Source organism: Camelus bactrianus, chromosome 32, assembly GCF_048773025.1.
Source record: "Camelus bactrianus isolate YW-2024 breed Bactrian camel chromosome 32, ASM4877302v1, whole genome shotgun sequence".
Classification (NCBI taxonomy): domain Eukaryota; kingdom Metazoa; phylum Chordata; class Mammalia; order Artiodactyla; family Camelidae; genus Camelus; species Camelus bactrianus.
Window position 1 is genome coordinate 928,638 of NC_133570.1, and position 16,453 is coordinate 945,090.

At 52.9% G+C, this 16,453-nt stretch overlaps 1 protein-coding gene across 4 annotated transcripts in view; it reads right to left on the minus strand.

Moving 5' to 3' along the window:
- Nucleotides 1-16,453, minus strand: part of SFSWAP (splicing factor SWAP) — a 66,625-nt gene that overhangs the window by 43,561 nt on the left and 6,611 nt on the right. For all 4 annotated transcript variants that reach the window (XM_074356223.1, XM_074356222.1, XM_074356225.1 and 1 more), the window contains exons 4-7: nucleotides 15,197-15,282; nucleotides 9,667-9,892; nucleotides 8,605-8,717; nucleotides 7,510-7,645 (exon numbers count right to left, since the gene is read on the minus strand). In XM_074356223.1, coding sequence (XP_074212324.1) covers nucleotides 7,510-7,645; nucleotides 8,605-8,717; nucleotides 9,667-9,892; nucleotides 15,197-15,282 — 561 coding nt within the window. The remainder of the gene's footprint in view (nucleotides 1-7,509; nucleotides 7,646-8,604; nucleotides 8,718-9,666; nucleotides 9,893-15,196; nucleotides 15,283-16,453) is intronic.

The window sequence follows — 16,453 nt, forward strand, 5'->3', positions numbered from 1 at the left end:
GCAAGGTTAGGATGCCCCCCACGGACCCCCGACTGGGGAAGAACCTCTGCCCTGGGGCGTGGCAGGGTCTCAGGAGAGAGCAGAGAAGGAGCGAACTCCGCAGCGAGGCCGCGCCCAGAGGGGAGACAGCGAAGCCCAGAGCTGCCGACCTGTCACCTGTCGGGGAAGCCAGGAGGGAGAAGGCACAGCACAGGGAACCCAGCGGGGAACATGCCACACGGGCGGCAGAGAGCCCAGGCTGGAAGGAAGTGAATCCATGAGCCTCTGAGATTTTTGGGGGCCATAGGTGAATCTGGAGAGACAGGACTTCAACTGAGGACAAAGAAAAGGAAACACAACGAGCAGCGAGCCGGAAGGGACCCTGCCGAGCAGGCTCAGCTGCCGGGCCTGAGCCGGCCCAGCACGGCCTGGAGGGCTGGGAGGGCTTCACGTTTTTAAACGGAACAACAACAAAACCGAACAACAAGTCATGATGGAAATACTCTATGAAATGCACGTTCACTGTCCCGAAATTAAGCTCTCCGGGGTCCAGGCACAGCCTCGACGCCGACGGCCTGTGTGGCTTTCGCGCTGCAACTGCAGAGGCCAGGCGCTGCCACACCCGGACCTGCAAGGGAAGGCGGCCCAGCCCCGCCGCAGAGCTCAGCACAGAGACAGGACCCGGCACCACGGCCGCTGAGCCCGTGAATCTTAAACTGTAAGGAACAGACCAGATGCAGGTGAAAACAACCAGGTCACCAGCACAGGAGAAGAGGGACGGACGGTGGACGCCACCGTGCTGAGTGCGCACGAGAAACAGACGAAAGCAAAAACCAGAAGAGGAAAGACGCGCAGAAGAAAACGATGACGTGAGGTAAGGAAGCTGGCGTCTTTTAAAAGACGCTCAGAGGTACAACAGGAAGTCACTTCCCAGTAATGGGAACTGAGTCTTTGACTGGAAGGATTTATCGTGGGAAAGCTGGGGCTGTATGCCGAGTAAGTTTTTAAGATGTAAGAAAGACTTGTTGAGGCATTCCGTCGGGGAAACAGCTCCGGGGGGGGGGGGGGTGAGGACGGGAAGCCCTGCCTCGCCCGAGCTCAGGCAGCTGTGACGCAGCAGCACGTAACTCTCTGCCCGGCTGCTATTTATGTCCGAAGGCAATACGGACATTTTCAAAAGTGAGAGACCTCAGAGAGCAGCGCCCAGAACAACTGAGGGGGACCTGCTGCTGACGAACCCACTCACCTAGCGGTGGCCAAAGCCAGCGACCGGGGTTCCCCGGCGGGAGGGACCACGTGACCTCTGGGGCACAAAGATCTCGGGACAGAAAGTGCAGCCCACGAGTTTCATACCCAGACAAGCTTTCCTCTGCACAAGGGCTGAAGGTAGGTACTTTTCAAGTGTGGAAGAAGTCATGAAACAGAATCCTTGTAAAACCTGTTTATGAAATTCAAACGACCAAGAACTCCAACGGAGACGCTCTGGTGAAAAAATACGAATCCATGGAACTAAGACCAACCAACCAGGGACTCACACTTACAGAAGGTAAATATTACTTCTAACTCCACAACGTAAACATAGTGTTTCTCTCAAAAACCAACCGTTAGGGGAGGGGTGAAGGAAGGTACTTCATGAGCACTTAATTTCCTCTAGTTTCCTAGCTGATTAATAACAAATAAGATGACAAACACACAGCTTAAAAAAACAAACCCTACAATTCAACCTCTTCGATGTTCCCCTAACCTGCAGAACTGAACTCCTGAGGTACAGAAGAAACCTCTATCTGAAATTCAGGAATTACTTTGATTTTGATTGTAGGCTTTCCAGTTAAATTCAAGTAAAATTATAAAGCTTATTCCTACTTTAACACAAACATTTCTATTTATAATGAACTTAAACAAATTTTTTTTAACGGAGGGACTGGGGACTGAACCCAGGACCTCACGAGTGCTAGTAAGTACGCGCTCTGCCACCGAGCTGCTCCCCCGCCCCATACGTCAGTCTTTACTCCCTGTCTTTGCGTGAGCATCGTCTTTGCGTCCTGCAGCTACGAGCTGCTTTGGCTCCTTTATTTACTACATCATCTCAGTCTTTCCCACTGTGTCAGTGGCGTTTCCACCTAATGATAAAAATGGCCATTGCTAGAGGGCGGCGTCTTGGGTAATCCTTTTACTTTTTCCCTTCTACTTCTCCTGAATTACAATAAAGCCGTTTCTAATTAGTCTGCCAGGTAAATTAAAGCACTTCAAGGTCATGACTTTGCAGGAAAAAAAAAAAACGCCAAAACCACACTTAAATAAATGGGCAGCAGCAAGAAAGTACCCACCATGGCCCCACGTGGTTCAACCTCACTTAAGCTATTTATAGAAACATTAAAAAACGGAGCTGGCATTTTATTTAAAAAGCAACCGTGCATGCTACAATGGTGGCTAGCATCTCAGCATGACTGCTTCCTGCATCATTAATTTTATTTATTATGCGCTTCCGCAAGGATTAATCGCTAAACGGCAGAAGACAAGTAAATGATAACAGAAAACAGCGTGAAAGAGCCCACGGTCGGGCCAGTAAGTGAAAGAAACTGTTCTACACATTCACATTTAAGGAGTTTCTAACTGTAAAACAAAAAGAGGCGCTTTTTCCCCAGGTTGCTAAAATCTAGGGAGATCTCTGATGGGCAGAAAGTAAGCAACAGGGGATGCCCGAGCGCATTCTAGGTGATGACTAAACACCGAGTAACACAAGCAGACGGAAGAGCCTGGGGACTGCAGCCCCCTGCAGGACCCGCAGGCGGGCGCCCGGCCTCGGCTCCAGCCTCGGCAGAGTACCGGGGACTGAAAACAGGCCGGTCGTTAAAACCGCAGACCTGCGTGGGGTTAACTCCGGCCGCGCTGCCGAGCGAGCAGCTCGCATCTCTGCCTTTTCTGGGGAGGCTCTAAGCAGTACAAGCAGGCAGGGAGCGATGGCTCCCCTGCCCTGCACCTTGTTCTCCTGGGTCCTCTTCGGAGCACACCGCCGGCACCGGCCTCTCACCCGACCCCTCTTCTGAACGGACCCCAACGGCCTCACCCCAAACCTACCCTTCCCCTTCTGCCCTCGCCCTCCCCGACGAGGGGCTCCCTCTCTGACCCCGGCAGCCCACTCTGCCTGAGCTCACAGGCGCGGACACTCACTCCCTCAGTCCCCCCCCCGAAGAACAGAGGGCATCTCAGTCCTTAGCGAGCAGTAAAAATCTTACTCACAAGGAACACTCCTGTAGCTCAGTCTTTACACCTATGTGTGGAGACTGAAGGAGAAGTTCTGGGTCAGTGCAATTCTGTGCATTTTGGCTTCCAGTCTGCACCGCTGGCTTGCCCACCTGCCACCGTGCGCAAGTCTACGCTCCCACTGGCAAGGCGGGAGCACCTGTCCACCTTGTCCTTCTCTGCTTACGTGACAGCTGAAGATGGCACACCCCTGGAGGCGTGGTCTCTATTTCTTTCACATAATCCCTACAATTACTAAGAAATTCAAACATGTACGCATGAATAAATTTTCCACGGCCCAGAAATTTTATCTGAAGACTTAAATCCAAAGTGTTCTTGTGTGCCTGCAAGTGCAACTTTTCTTTCCTTTTTTTTTTTCTGAGGGTAATTAGGTTTATTTAGTTTTGAGGTGGTACTGGGGATTGAACCCAGGACCCCGTGCATGCTAAGCGCCCTGCTGCTGAGCTATGCCCTCCTCCCACTCCTGAACACCTTTCCACTGGACCAAAAAGTCCCATATTCTTCATACATTTCCTGCACACTGACGTAAGTGAAACACTGGATTTTATTTTCTCTGGAAGTAATGTTCTAAAGTAAGCAGATACAGTGCCATCTGAGTGCATAGCAAGGATAAACTTTTTAAAAAAATTGGCCATTTTTATCTTTGTAAATTATGCATAATAAAGTTCACTTTTCCACTGGACCATTAGCTTCTTTTTCCTATTTGACTGTACAAGCTGTTTGTATGTTAGTTTTTTTCTGCTTTCTCAACAATTTTATTTTTTCCATTAGCTAAATATGTCTGTTGGCTTAAAATACATGATTCTTGATCTGCTAAAGTACCCTCACTTTCCGAGAACACTCACATCTGGAAGTGGTTCTGCTGCTGGATAGAAAGTGAGGCTCTAATGTGATCTGTTCTCCAAACAGCTTTTCCCATCACTGAGCTTCTCCTAAGACAGCCCTTCCTGGTTTAAATCCGTCTCCAGGGCCCCTCCAACCTTTCTCTCTGAGGAACTTCTGGGGCTGTGCTGGGGAAGGCGCCTGGAGGCACTAACACACCAGGCCGGGACGCAGCTCCTCAGAAGGCTGGGCCTTTCTGATTTTACCAGCAGTTTTTCCACTTAAACTTTCTCCAGTTAAACATACTGTAATTATGTATTTAATTAAAATTTGTGCAAACAGATGAAATCTGAATGAGAAAAGAGACTTACAGTTTCTGTGAAAACTGAATCCTTTGGAAAGATCGGATAAAATGCCAGTTGCTTAAAAAAAAACAAAAACAAAAACCTGCTGTGGAACCGGAGGAGGAAGAGCCCTGAGGTAACAGGCTGTGAGCCTGGGGTTCCGCTCACTCACAGCACCTGGCTGGGCTCAGTGAGGACACCCACCAAAGGCAGGGCCGTGGCCCCCATCAAACGGGCCGAGGGCACACCTGCACCTTCCAAGTTAAAAGATACTTCAGGCCTGTACGTAGCATTGTTTTAACCACACACTTGGTTTAAGCCACCAGTCATTAGGCTCTAAAGGACTGCTACTGTAACATCTCATTTCGTTATTTTATGGGCCACATCTCCCTTAACTGTGCTTCTTTTTCAAATTTTTCATATTCTTGCTTGTTGTTTTTTAAGATAACCATAGCATCTAACCACAAACGAGGACAATCACCATTGAGAGCCTGAGTCCAGGTGTTTGGGTTTATGTCTTCTAGGTGTTCTTCTGATCTGGACCCAAAGGCCCATGGCTCTTCCCGGGAACATCCAGGCCACCTCCCCACTATGGCCCCTGCAGGCTGGGCGGGCAGTTGTCATGGCAACCCAAGGAGCCATGCTCGAAGGGGGCTCTTACGGGAACATTTTTCCCCACTAGTCCCTGCCCTCTTCCCGGCTGGTCACAAAGGGTCTGTGTCCAGGCCTCCACTTCTAGGCCCCCCAGCGCTTCCCACCCAGGTGGAGTCTGGCTTTGTCCTCCCCATTTTAATGAAAATGCTCTCACTTCTGGGAGTGATGCGTTTACAGTGAACTCTGAAGGACACTTTCAGCCCCCTTCCCTAGCCTCTGGGCAGAGCTGACTGCTGCTGGGGACTGTCTCCGCAGAGAAACTGTGACGTCCCCGTCCCATGCCCGTGACCCCCCCTGGACCCAGAGGTGGGACACGGGTGCCTAAGAGCAGCATCAGCTTTACCATGTGTTCTGGTAGACCGCCTCATATTTTGACAAAATGTGAAGTCACTGCTGAGATCTGTGAGTTGAGATGTCTCCCCTAAACATTCTAGATTCCTTGCTTCTCTGGAAAACCTAGAACTTGGCCCCAGCCCTCTGGCACGGCTGGAATCCATGTCTAGTCAGCCACACGCTCTGTCAGTATTCGCTCCTTCATCCCTGCTGGGCTGGACAGGCAGACGGGGGGCTGGCCCTTCACGCGGGGTGTGTGTCCACACCAGGCATGACCCCCAAATGCCCTGTCCTGCTCAGGCTGTCACTCTTGCAAGTGTGGAGGGGAAGATGGCTGTCAAATGACTATTTTATTGAGGGAAGAGGTGGTTACTAACTGGTGCCCCCCTCACTGGAGCATCTCCGGCTGGGGTCAAGGGTCATGCCCGTGGACTGGCCAGCAGAGTCTGCACAGAGCAAGGATGGGTGGAGGCTGCTACAGCCAGCGTGGCCTGTGGGCCCCTGATGGGCCGCAGGAGGGAGTCAGCGGGCTCCGGGCACTGCAGCGAGCTCCCGGGAACCTGGCCACCCCTCTCATCTTCCGCCTGGCGTTGCTCAGCCCAGCCCAAGGTCAAAAGCCAGACCGTGGGATCTCACAGTAGGACCACGAGTCACAGGCAGCCTCTCTCGCCACTGCCCTGTCCAGGCCTGCAGAGTCTGTGGATGCCCTGTGCCAGGAAGGACCCCAGCACTCGACTGCACGTACACCAGCGGTGAGCGGTGCAAATGGCCGCTCAGCTCGGATTTTCTCCTCGTCTCAGGGTCAGGAGGCCGGGGAGGTGTACAGGCACTGCACTGAACTTGACGAACATCAATGACAGGTTTGTAAAGGAAACAAGGAAGCCAAGAGATGTCCCCTCAGTGATGTTCCTGGACCGACATGAGGTGGGGCAGACGCTCGGCTCACTCCCTCCGTGCTCTCAGTGACTCAGTGCCGCAGAGACCGTGGCCTCGAATGCCGAGCTCACCACCCACCGCCCGGAACCTAAGCACCAGGTGAGGGGGAGCCGTGCCAGATCTGCTCCTGGACTTGAGCACTCAGTGAAATTTGAACCAACTTGATTTAATAGTTAAGTAAATTACCTAAATTCTCCAAGAGTTTTTAGGACACACGCATCAAGTTCACTCAAGCAACTGACTTTTGAAGTCTAAAAATGTGAACTGAGCGTGTCAAAGCACGAGAGACGGGGGTGTGAAGGGCGCAGGTGTCGCCCTCCACAAAGGCTTGGCCTCCAAATAACAAGCAGCGACCCTGAGGGAGAATCAAACTCAGGCCGAGTCTCCAGCCGCTGCTGGGAGTGAACGGCTCTGGACGGGCTCACGGCGTCACAGTGCCCACGACGCAGGCCGAGCACGCAAGCCCCACAGCTTTGCCAAGGGCTATTCTCTCTTTCTACATCTTGCCTCTGAATAAGATAATTTTTAAAAGACCTGATAACGGTGAGGCAGAGGTTAAATACTTTCAAATGATTTCCTGAATAGAACTTCAAGATTTGCCTTCTATGAATAACCTTAAGTAATTAAAAAGAAGATGGCAATCAGCGAGAGTGCCCAGGAGCTGCGACCAGGCCCGAGCGCGCGCCACGTGCTGTCTCAGGCTGTGTCTTTCTCGGGAAGACCACTGTGGCTGACAGCACACGTCCACCACCGTCCACGCTCTCCGCTCTTCTTAACAGAGCTCTGATTCTGTTTAGGGCAGCAATGTGTCCCACCGAACTGGAAGCCCATTTCCCGGCCTCTCACGTGACACCGTCAGGCCCACGAGGTTAAAGAAGGTCGCCAGGCACGGCTTCGGGGAGGTCTCTGAGGAGGGGCAGAGTCGCTAGCACCTCCTGTCTGCCCCTGCCCCTCCTCTTCAGCCTTCCGCCCGGAGTGTAGGGCTGATGCTGGTGACAGCAGCCGTCTTGCCAACACAGGTGGCCGAGGGCTGAAGCTACGCGCTCAAGCCTAAGGACGGCTGAGCAGGGGGTTCCTCATGGCACCCCTACCAGGCCTGCCTCCACGCCGCCCCAACACCCTGCTGGGTAAGCCTTGCTGCTGCTGTGGGCCGGGAGGCGCACAGCGAGGTACTCACAGTCAGAGGCGTACTCCACCCGGGAGGGCTGCCCCGCCGCGCCGTCTGCCGTGGGCGGGGTGGGGGCGGGGCTGTCGGCCTGCGCTTTGCGGACCAGCGCCGCCAGGGGGTGATCCGGGTCCACCACCTTCAAAGGCTGCAGACAGAGAGGACGCGAGGTCACACCGCTTCCTGTATCTACGTCACGCAGAACCCTCCTGTGGCAGGAAGGCTCAGCTCAACTTCAGAGCAGCATCTGTGCTTCAGGAACACCTCAGCACGTGCGTGCGCACCATTGCCACACACACGTGCACGCACGGAGGGCCTGACTGCTGTGTCTGAGAGCTCTGGCCGGTCGGGAGTTCCAGAGGAACTGAATAAATGAACTGCTTCCACCTTCCTGACAACACTAAGGAAAGGAAGGAGTGATGGTCAGGACTGGACGGCTTCTGATGCAAGTGCGAGCCGCCAGACTTGCTCAAAACTTGAAACTTTGTCCATCCTTAAAGCAACTTCTGATTCTGAATCACCAAGTCAAATGAATCTACAATCCTCCCCTCAAGGGATGAGCCACCCTGTGAGATGCGAAATGGTGTGCTTGGGTCTCACAGACCCCTGCTTTTCCATTGCAGATGGCAGACTGAGCAGCACGGACTAACTGCGTGACAACGCCGAGTGACTCTTTTATAATAAGGATGAGGGAAGGTCAGAAAAAAAATTTATATCTTTAGGTAACAGATTATGGTGCCTGTGACGGTAACAGACAATTTCAAGCAGCACGTACTCTGGACAGCTATAAAATCTAATCCTGTTATGATGAAATCTGCATGAAAAAACAGTTTCCAAGTCTTAACCAACATTCTACTTACTCTAAATATCCCAGAGTAAAAACTACAATAAAATGAAGACAATTCCCCTGTGGTTTTACAAAATGGGACACAAAAAAATACAGGAAGCAGATCTCTGCCACGACGGCAAAACCAAAAGGCAAAATGTACCTCAATGATACCAAAATACAATACAGCTGTTGGACAAAAGAAACGCCTGCTTAGTAATTTCCAAGGTGAAGCCAGCAGCTTTGCTACGGCGACACACGGCCCACAAGGCGATAAGAACCTTCATCAGCTCCTCCAGGCGGCTGCACTTCTTGGAAGCGAAGAGGGACGGGTGCAGGTAACTCCCGTCCTCCTCCTCCTCGTCCTCCTCGTGGTCGGAGCCGGCCCCCGCCTCTGAAAGCAAAAGTAGGGTACGAGATCTCAAGGCACCAATACGTCATGCAAGAACTCAGGTGCAGACAAAGGCAGGGCTACGTGCAGTCACTCCTTGGTCACCTGCCCAAAAACACCCTCGGAAATTATTCTCTGCACTGTCGCCACCCAGGCTGTTCAGCAGAAGGCCACGCAGGTGTGGAAGGAGCAAGACCTCGCCCGGCTGGCACCTTCCCTCTGGCATTTACTAGTCCAGGGCCTCTCTGTCTTTAAATTTGTTAGAAAAAAGGCAAAAATCTCACTGCTTTATGAAGGCAAAACAACAGCAAGGACTATTTTTTAAAACTCCAGCGAACAGACACGGAGAAGACGAGATGTGCGGTGAGACGCACACCACTGGCTGTGAAAACCATGTCTCGGTGGAGAGCGCGCTCTCACGGCAGGTTCACACGGACTGCTGTCTCTGAACTCAATGCGAAACCCTTTGCAGTAAGAATTCTAAATTTAGACTCTTATGAAAATAGCTTAAGGAGAGATGAGTAAAAACAAGGCAGAGGAAGGGTAACCATTTCGCTTTCAGGGGCCTGTGGACTGGAGCTCAGGCCCTCGCAGAGTGTGTGTTAGAACGATCTGGTAGCACAAGGCTCGCTGCCTTCTCTGCACCATGTCTGTCGAGCAGCCCCAACGAGAGGGCACCCTCCCAGCCTGGATGGCTGTGCTCTGACAGCATCAGTGTTTACGTCTACTTCAACCATCTATAAGAGCACGAATTGAGAACCTGATATATTTTCAAGGCTTATCAAGATGGGCGTCACGCGTACAGCGCCCGCAGGCTTGACCACCGCGCCTTAGGGGCAGGGTTTCACAGACACCTTTCAGCCAGGCATCTGTGAGTAAGCTCGACCCTCTCCAACCCTCCCAGGGCGACCCTGCCCCCAGCCCAGCCCAGGACAGAAACAGGGTCACGTACTCTTTTTCTCTTCATTCCTGTTTTCTGCCAGTACCGTATACCGTCCTTCCTTCATAGCTTTCTGGATGAATTTGTAGTAGGGGTTGAGGTAGTGGTCAAAGCGCAGGAAGTCAAACTGGGAGTTCCGGGCCTGCTTGGCCTTCAGCATGATCTCAAACTGCGCGCCCTGCCTGCACACGAAGCTGGCCGTGCGCTCGATGATGGCGTGCATCTTGGCCGTCGGGGGCTGCGAGAGAGCACACACCCACGTCACCCGCGGCCGCGTGGCTCAACAGACATAGCCCTGTCTCACTGTCGACCGTACGAGGTCACTTCTGGGGGAGGGCACAGCTCAAGCAGCAGAGCAACGATTAGCATGCGGGAGGTCCTGGGTTCAACTCCCACTACTTCCTCAAAGAATAAATACTAAATAAACCTAATTACCTCCCCCCATCAAAAAATAAGTGAAAAAAAGAAAAAAAAAGAAGAAGAAGTGATTTCCTTTGGAAGCACCTGGTCACTTTCTGAACACGCAGCATTCTGTGGGGAGACGAGGCACCCACCTCGGTGCTACTCCAGCTTCGCACCGAACTGCCCAGAGGCAGGCTTCCTGCACTACTCAGCGGGTTTCCACACCAGGGGCCAGGGGCTCGGGAAGCCCCTGGGAAAGGGGCATGCGAGTTTACACACACACGAACATTTTTCTAGGGAGAGGCACACGTTCCTACAAGTTTCTCAAGGACCTAAGAACCCCTTCTCTTCCCTTTTTCGCAGCTGGTACTCCTCTTTATCGCTTGGAAAACACCCATCTGTACAGCCAGAGAAAGCACGCGCTCAGGCCAAGCCTCTCCTGCACCCACCCTCCTCACCAGCTCCTCCTTCCTGCTCCCTGTAAGGCGGGGCTCCGGCCCCCGATCAGCCACACTCCCACTTAAAGTACGGAGTTCCAAACCAATGCTGAGTCACGCCCACCGCGTCTCGAGCCAGCAATTCCTATCCACACATGGAGCCCTCAGCCCAAGAGCTGGAAGCCATACATCTAAAATTCTTCTAGTATCAATGAAGAGATTGATGCTAGGAAATTGCACGCAAATAAAGTGGGAAATTATTCTCACTAAAAATGGGCAGTTAATTAAAAACATTTATACTGTAATTTCAAGGTTGAATCCTTCATCAAATATAAATGCCTTAATTCTCAAATTTAATTCTTGAACTAATAACGCTCTCCACACTCACACAGGATAAACATCCACAAGTAAAGGTGTTTACTGACCCCCACAGAAGCTAGAGTCCACGTCAAAGGCGTGGAAGCGCAGACCCTGATGTGCATTTCCACGGGCTCTGGTTCAACAGGGAGACTGGCTTTTGAATCAGTGCAGCCCATGCACACGACGATTACGAACGATCACTTCACAGCGATTGTCCTTAAAGGAAACACAATCCCTTGCCCTCCGAGTGGAGGTGTCCTCTGTTGACCACATCAACCTAACGGTCTAAAGTTTCTTAAAAGTAGGCCTACTTAGGAAATAGCATTATGGCTACAGTGGTCAAAAGGCAGTGTACAGGTGACTTCCAGACTAGACAGTGACGGCGGAGAGCAAAGCTCCTTGTGAACATCCTTCAGGCCTGCCACCAGGGGCTGGTGCAGGGTCAACACCCGGAGCGGAGAAAGTCCTCCTCCACCGTCAGCGTCACGTTAGTTTCAGGGGAAAACCTCTTCTCGTGAAGAATGTCATGATTATTCCTACCGCAGAGTAGGCTTTAGGAGATAACCAGCACACAGATACGTGTGTGTCACGAGGACTGACGGACACAGGGGAGAGCTGCTTTTAAGAAGCGACTGGGCCCAAGAGGGCAGCTAACACCTCCCAGCTCCTCCCAAGCTCCACTCACGTGGCCCCGAGAACTCCGCAGCGGGCCCCGGGGAGCGGGGGGACGGCGCGCGAGGTCAGAGAACCCGCACCAGGGGAGACTCCCAACGAGCCTCGGGAACCGCGGGAGCGCAGACGCCTGGAGCAGGACGGGGGGCAGGTGGGGCGGGTGAGGGGGGCCCCCGAGGGCAGCGGGCTGCCCTCTCTTCCTCCACGGCCAGGGAGAGAAGTTAGACACCGCCTTCACTCAGAGTCCCAGACAGACACCAGATCGAGCCACAAGTCAGCTGTACAAACGAAACTGTGGAAGTAATACCAGGAAATACAGGAAAATGTCTAAAATTTTAGGGTGGAAAGGGCTTCCAAAACAAGATTCAAAACCCTGAAGCTGTAAAGGAATACAGCGACACATACAACTTCGTAAACCCATTTAGGTTCCGCACAGACAGACAGACAGTTAACAAAGCGCCCGGAGGGCAGAGGCGCACGACACGTCCTGCGCCAGGGGAACACTCGTCATCCGTCACAGACCCTGGGGGAAGGCGAGCGCTCTCGCTCCGCAGGAACACAGGGTCACTCACGTTTCTTTTCTTCCCACCGCTCCTGTGGCAAGAGCAGCCGAATTTACGACAAGAATCAGGCTCTAATCACAACAGTATCCAATAGAGCCTCACTTCAGTGGAAAGCCCAGCGCCGCGCCCGGCGCATGGTCCACGCACGGTTACCACCTGATGTTGTCACCAACCCAGCAGACGGAAGCGCGGCGCCTGCCGCGACCGTGCACTGCCCCTTCCCCCTTTTCCTTTTGTCCATAAGATACGCTCAGACAAGCACAGCTCCCCTGGAAGTGCATTCAGACAGAGGCCTGCTGGGCAGCAGTGAAACGCGCGGTCTTAGGGAACACGTGGGTCCCTGTGACCTCGTGCACCTGCCGCCGTTATTTGCGGGACATCGTTTGGGCTCAGAGCTCGACCTGTGCCGTCTGTTGCCTCTCAGGGGCACGAGAGAACAGGCCAAGTGGCCCGCTGTCCACCTTCCCCGCAGAGCAGCACCGCACAGCACAGGCAGAGACTGGCCGGGGCTGCAGAGCACTTGGGAGTGACGAAAGTGACCTCCAGGTCCCCGGGAAAGGGTGGGTGACTGAACACACGTCAGGACAAATGACGCTGGGCTGCGCATTCCGGGCAAAACAGGTCCTACATCCCAAGAAACATAAGAATCGCACACAGAGTCACCACGGAAAACTGAAGTAAGGCCGTGAGGTGCCCTAGGGGCTGGAGTCTCGAGGCCTGGCGGGGCCTGGACCCGGGCGGGCAGCGTCTGCGGTGACCAGTCTTGGGCAGGCACCAGCACGGGCTCCCAGGGCCCTGCGATCCCTGACTGCTCCTTGCCCCTCACACAAAATCGCAGAGGGCCCGCAGTGGGTAGGTTCTAAGCCTAAAGCCTGGTTTAAAAACCGAGACTCCTCTGAAGCACCTGCTGTCTTAACTAAGAGGGCCCCCCACCCACCACGGCCGCAGCCAGAGCAAGCCACGCACCCAGGCAGCAGGCGTCCGCCGAAACGCGAGCTGGCAGCCTCGGCGCTGTCCCCAAGGGGAGCGCGTGATGCAGACCCCTCTGCCTTCCGACATTTTCCCCACGAGCCTGGGCATGACAGTGTACGGTTTACACAGTGAATCACTGTCCCAAACCACAGTAACTATGAAGAATGAAACACTGACACCACCATAAAGGAAAAGCAAGCTGTCTCTCCGCCAGCGACCTGCACAGAAACACGATTTCCACATAATCAAGACGACTTCCTCCTTTTTGTAGTAACACCAGAAAGAGCTCTACGTTGAGAGAGCAAATCACTATACCACACGGCTTACTTTGCTCCCCGACGGGCAGTAAATATTCTTAGTTTTGGGAGAACATTAAATAGCTCAGTGATGTTCTTCGGGACCATACAGCCATTAAACATTTTAATAGAAATTAAACAAGGCAATGAAACCTATTATACCTCCATATTCATATTTGCATAAAAGGTCAAAAATGATCTTTCATATCAAACAAATTCCACATAGTCAACCTCAAACAGAAGCTTTTAGCATTGAATATGGGTTGGGGGGCAACCCATTTTTAACGGGTTTTTCATGGTGAACAGCGTTATTTCAGAACAAATAGGACCATGACATGTAACAATCCACAGAAATGTATTAATGCTGGGGTCAGGGGGCGGTGCGGCTCAGTGGTAGAGCGCATGCTTAGTTAACACGCATGAGGTCCTGGGGATTGAACCCATTAAACACATACAGACATACACACACCTAACTACCTCCCCTAACCAAATAAAGAAAACAAACGAAAAAATTAATACCAGCCTCAGGATGCCAAATCTTCAGATAACATTTTCAGTTTTAACTACAGCAAATTGATCCATGGTAGAAACAAGGAATCAAACATAAGTCACAATTTCACTTTGCAAAATTCAGACATTTTTACCCATATTTGCAAGAGAGAGAGAGAGAGAGAGCACGTGAGAGAGAGAGAGAGAGAGAGAGAGAGAGAGCGCGCGCGCGCGCGCATGCGCGTGAGAGCGAGAGGGAGGCCTGGTAACAGAGGAATTGGGGGGGGTGGGGGCGGGCATTAGAGGGCTGGGCTGGCATCCCCCATCGCCTGTACACACATGAAGCACACGCCACCGAGCTGAGGCAGGGAGGAGCGCCATGTGGAGCACGGAGGAGGCTTTCTGGGCAGATTCCAGCATCCACCACATCTCTAGTGACCCCAGCAGGACACAGACAGGAATCTAGAACACCCCTGCCCACGGGGCCTGCAATCCAGTCAGGAAAACGCCAGAGGAAAAGGCTTATGCTGAGCACAAATCCCCCTCTCAAGTACGTACATTAACAAATAAAAATCCCACGAAGCGTGGTGACTTGTGACGGCATGACAGTTAAGACCACGGGCTAGAGGTCCTGTGTGCTGTCAGTGACCCAAATCTTCCCTTTCCTTCATTTGTGAAGGGGAGATAGTAACCATAAGCTCCCTCGCAGGGTTATGAGCATTAAACCAGAGGGCACGCAGAAAGCCCTCAGAGAGGCCCTGCGACGCAACCCCAAGCCGCTGTGCTCAAAGAGTGGGGTGAGATCACGTGCTAGAGTCCCGGCTCTGCCAGGAGCTCAGGCCACCAGCAAGGCCGCCGCCGGGAGACACCAAGGGGCCTACTCACCGCGGGGAGGACAACTGGGTGGAGGAGCGCCAGGAAGGCGTTACAGCAAAGATACACATCTTACCTGCCCACAGAAACCACCCTAGGAAAAGCCAGAGCCAAGCAACTTTGCCGAGAGCCACGATGCCTTGGGCAGGGCGTTCTGGCGTCTAACCGTGGCCAACGGCCACACCGCTAACTTCGACTCGGATTTTGCACGCTGGGAGCACCTGGGGAGTCAACCTGGGAGCTCTGAGAGCGAGCGCTCCCCCACCCCCGATGCTCTGGTCCAGGGACCCTGCCCTGACTCCCCCTTCCTCTCTAGAGGAAAGTAGGTGGCATGTGATTTTCCTCTCCATTAACTCACAAATACCTTTAAAGCGTCACTCACCTACACTACCAAGAGCCGCCACCGTGACGGTCTCACACTAGACTTGGGAGCACACAGTGACAGGGCTGCCAGCATCGGGAGCCGAAGGACACCTACCAGCTCCACGTCCGGCGGCACGTTCAACCCGAAGGGTGCGACGAAAGGCTCCTCGTTTTCCTCTACATTTTCAGCCTCATTTTTTTCTGTATGAAAAGAAAACACAAAAAACTTCAGAGCAACGACCTGGAAAGAAGGCACCCGGCAACAGCAGGCGACTAGGAGGGGAGGCGGCAGCCGGCTCCTGACGGTTCTCCCGGGCCCGCTGCTCCAGGAACGCGCCCTGTTTTCTGTTCTTCCCACCACGTGGGGGTAAAACCCCCACGCCGAACCCCAGAGAGGCGGGGAGCTGCAGCGGGACGTGGTGCCCCCCGCTCTCCGTCTCAGCCTCTCCCTTGTACAAACGTGGTGGCAGCATGGACCTGGGGCCGGAGGCTGAGACAACTCGCGTGTGGGCCTCCACCCCAACGCTCGGCGCTGAGCAGGCGCCCGACAGCGTCCAGTTCTCCTCCCCCCAACCCCTGGCCTGCTGGGCACTCCTCCCGACTGTCTCTGTGGACCCCACCGAGTGGCAGGCACAGTGCAAGGTGCTCAATTCCAAGACGACCACTTTTCATCGCTGAACTGCAAAGCCCTTGCACCCAACTGCCAAGACTTCTCTACTCAAGCAGACCACCTCTCTCACAAATAGTCAAGTGCACTTTTTTCCATTTCCATTTATTCTTTAGTGGCTCATTCAGTAAACATTTGTCTGCTGCACGTCACACAAAGTACTAAACGTTGTAACTCTGAACTCCAAGGTGCCCCCTGCACACTGTCAGATGATCAATCTCAAAGGACACAGAGAAACACACAAAAAACATGGTAGAAAACACATAGAAGCTATCAGTTTAAAGGATTTCAGCATCTTAGGTTTTTCTTTCAAAAAAGATGACATTAAAGAAATACGAAATCATCATCAAAACAAACAAACGTTTCCCGCATACATGATGGACTCTCCTAAAACAGACGAACCATTTCAAAGTCTCCTATCAAACCTAATTCTGTGAAGCCAAGGGGGAGCTCTGAGCAGGCCTCATCGTCCATAACCACCTGAGGACTGCATTCCAACGACACAGGTTGACGGGAGGTTCCTATAAAGAGTCAGCACTTAACGCCGCCCCCTCAGCTCACACACCCTGCTCTCCGCCCAAGAACTGAAGATTTACTATGGCCCAGAAACTGCTGTAATCAGCAACCCCGTTCTGTTCCAGCAAACAAATGACACAGCAGAACCAGTAAATGTTAGGAACACCGGTTTGCAACATGCCAAGAATG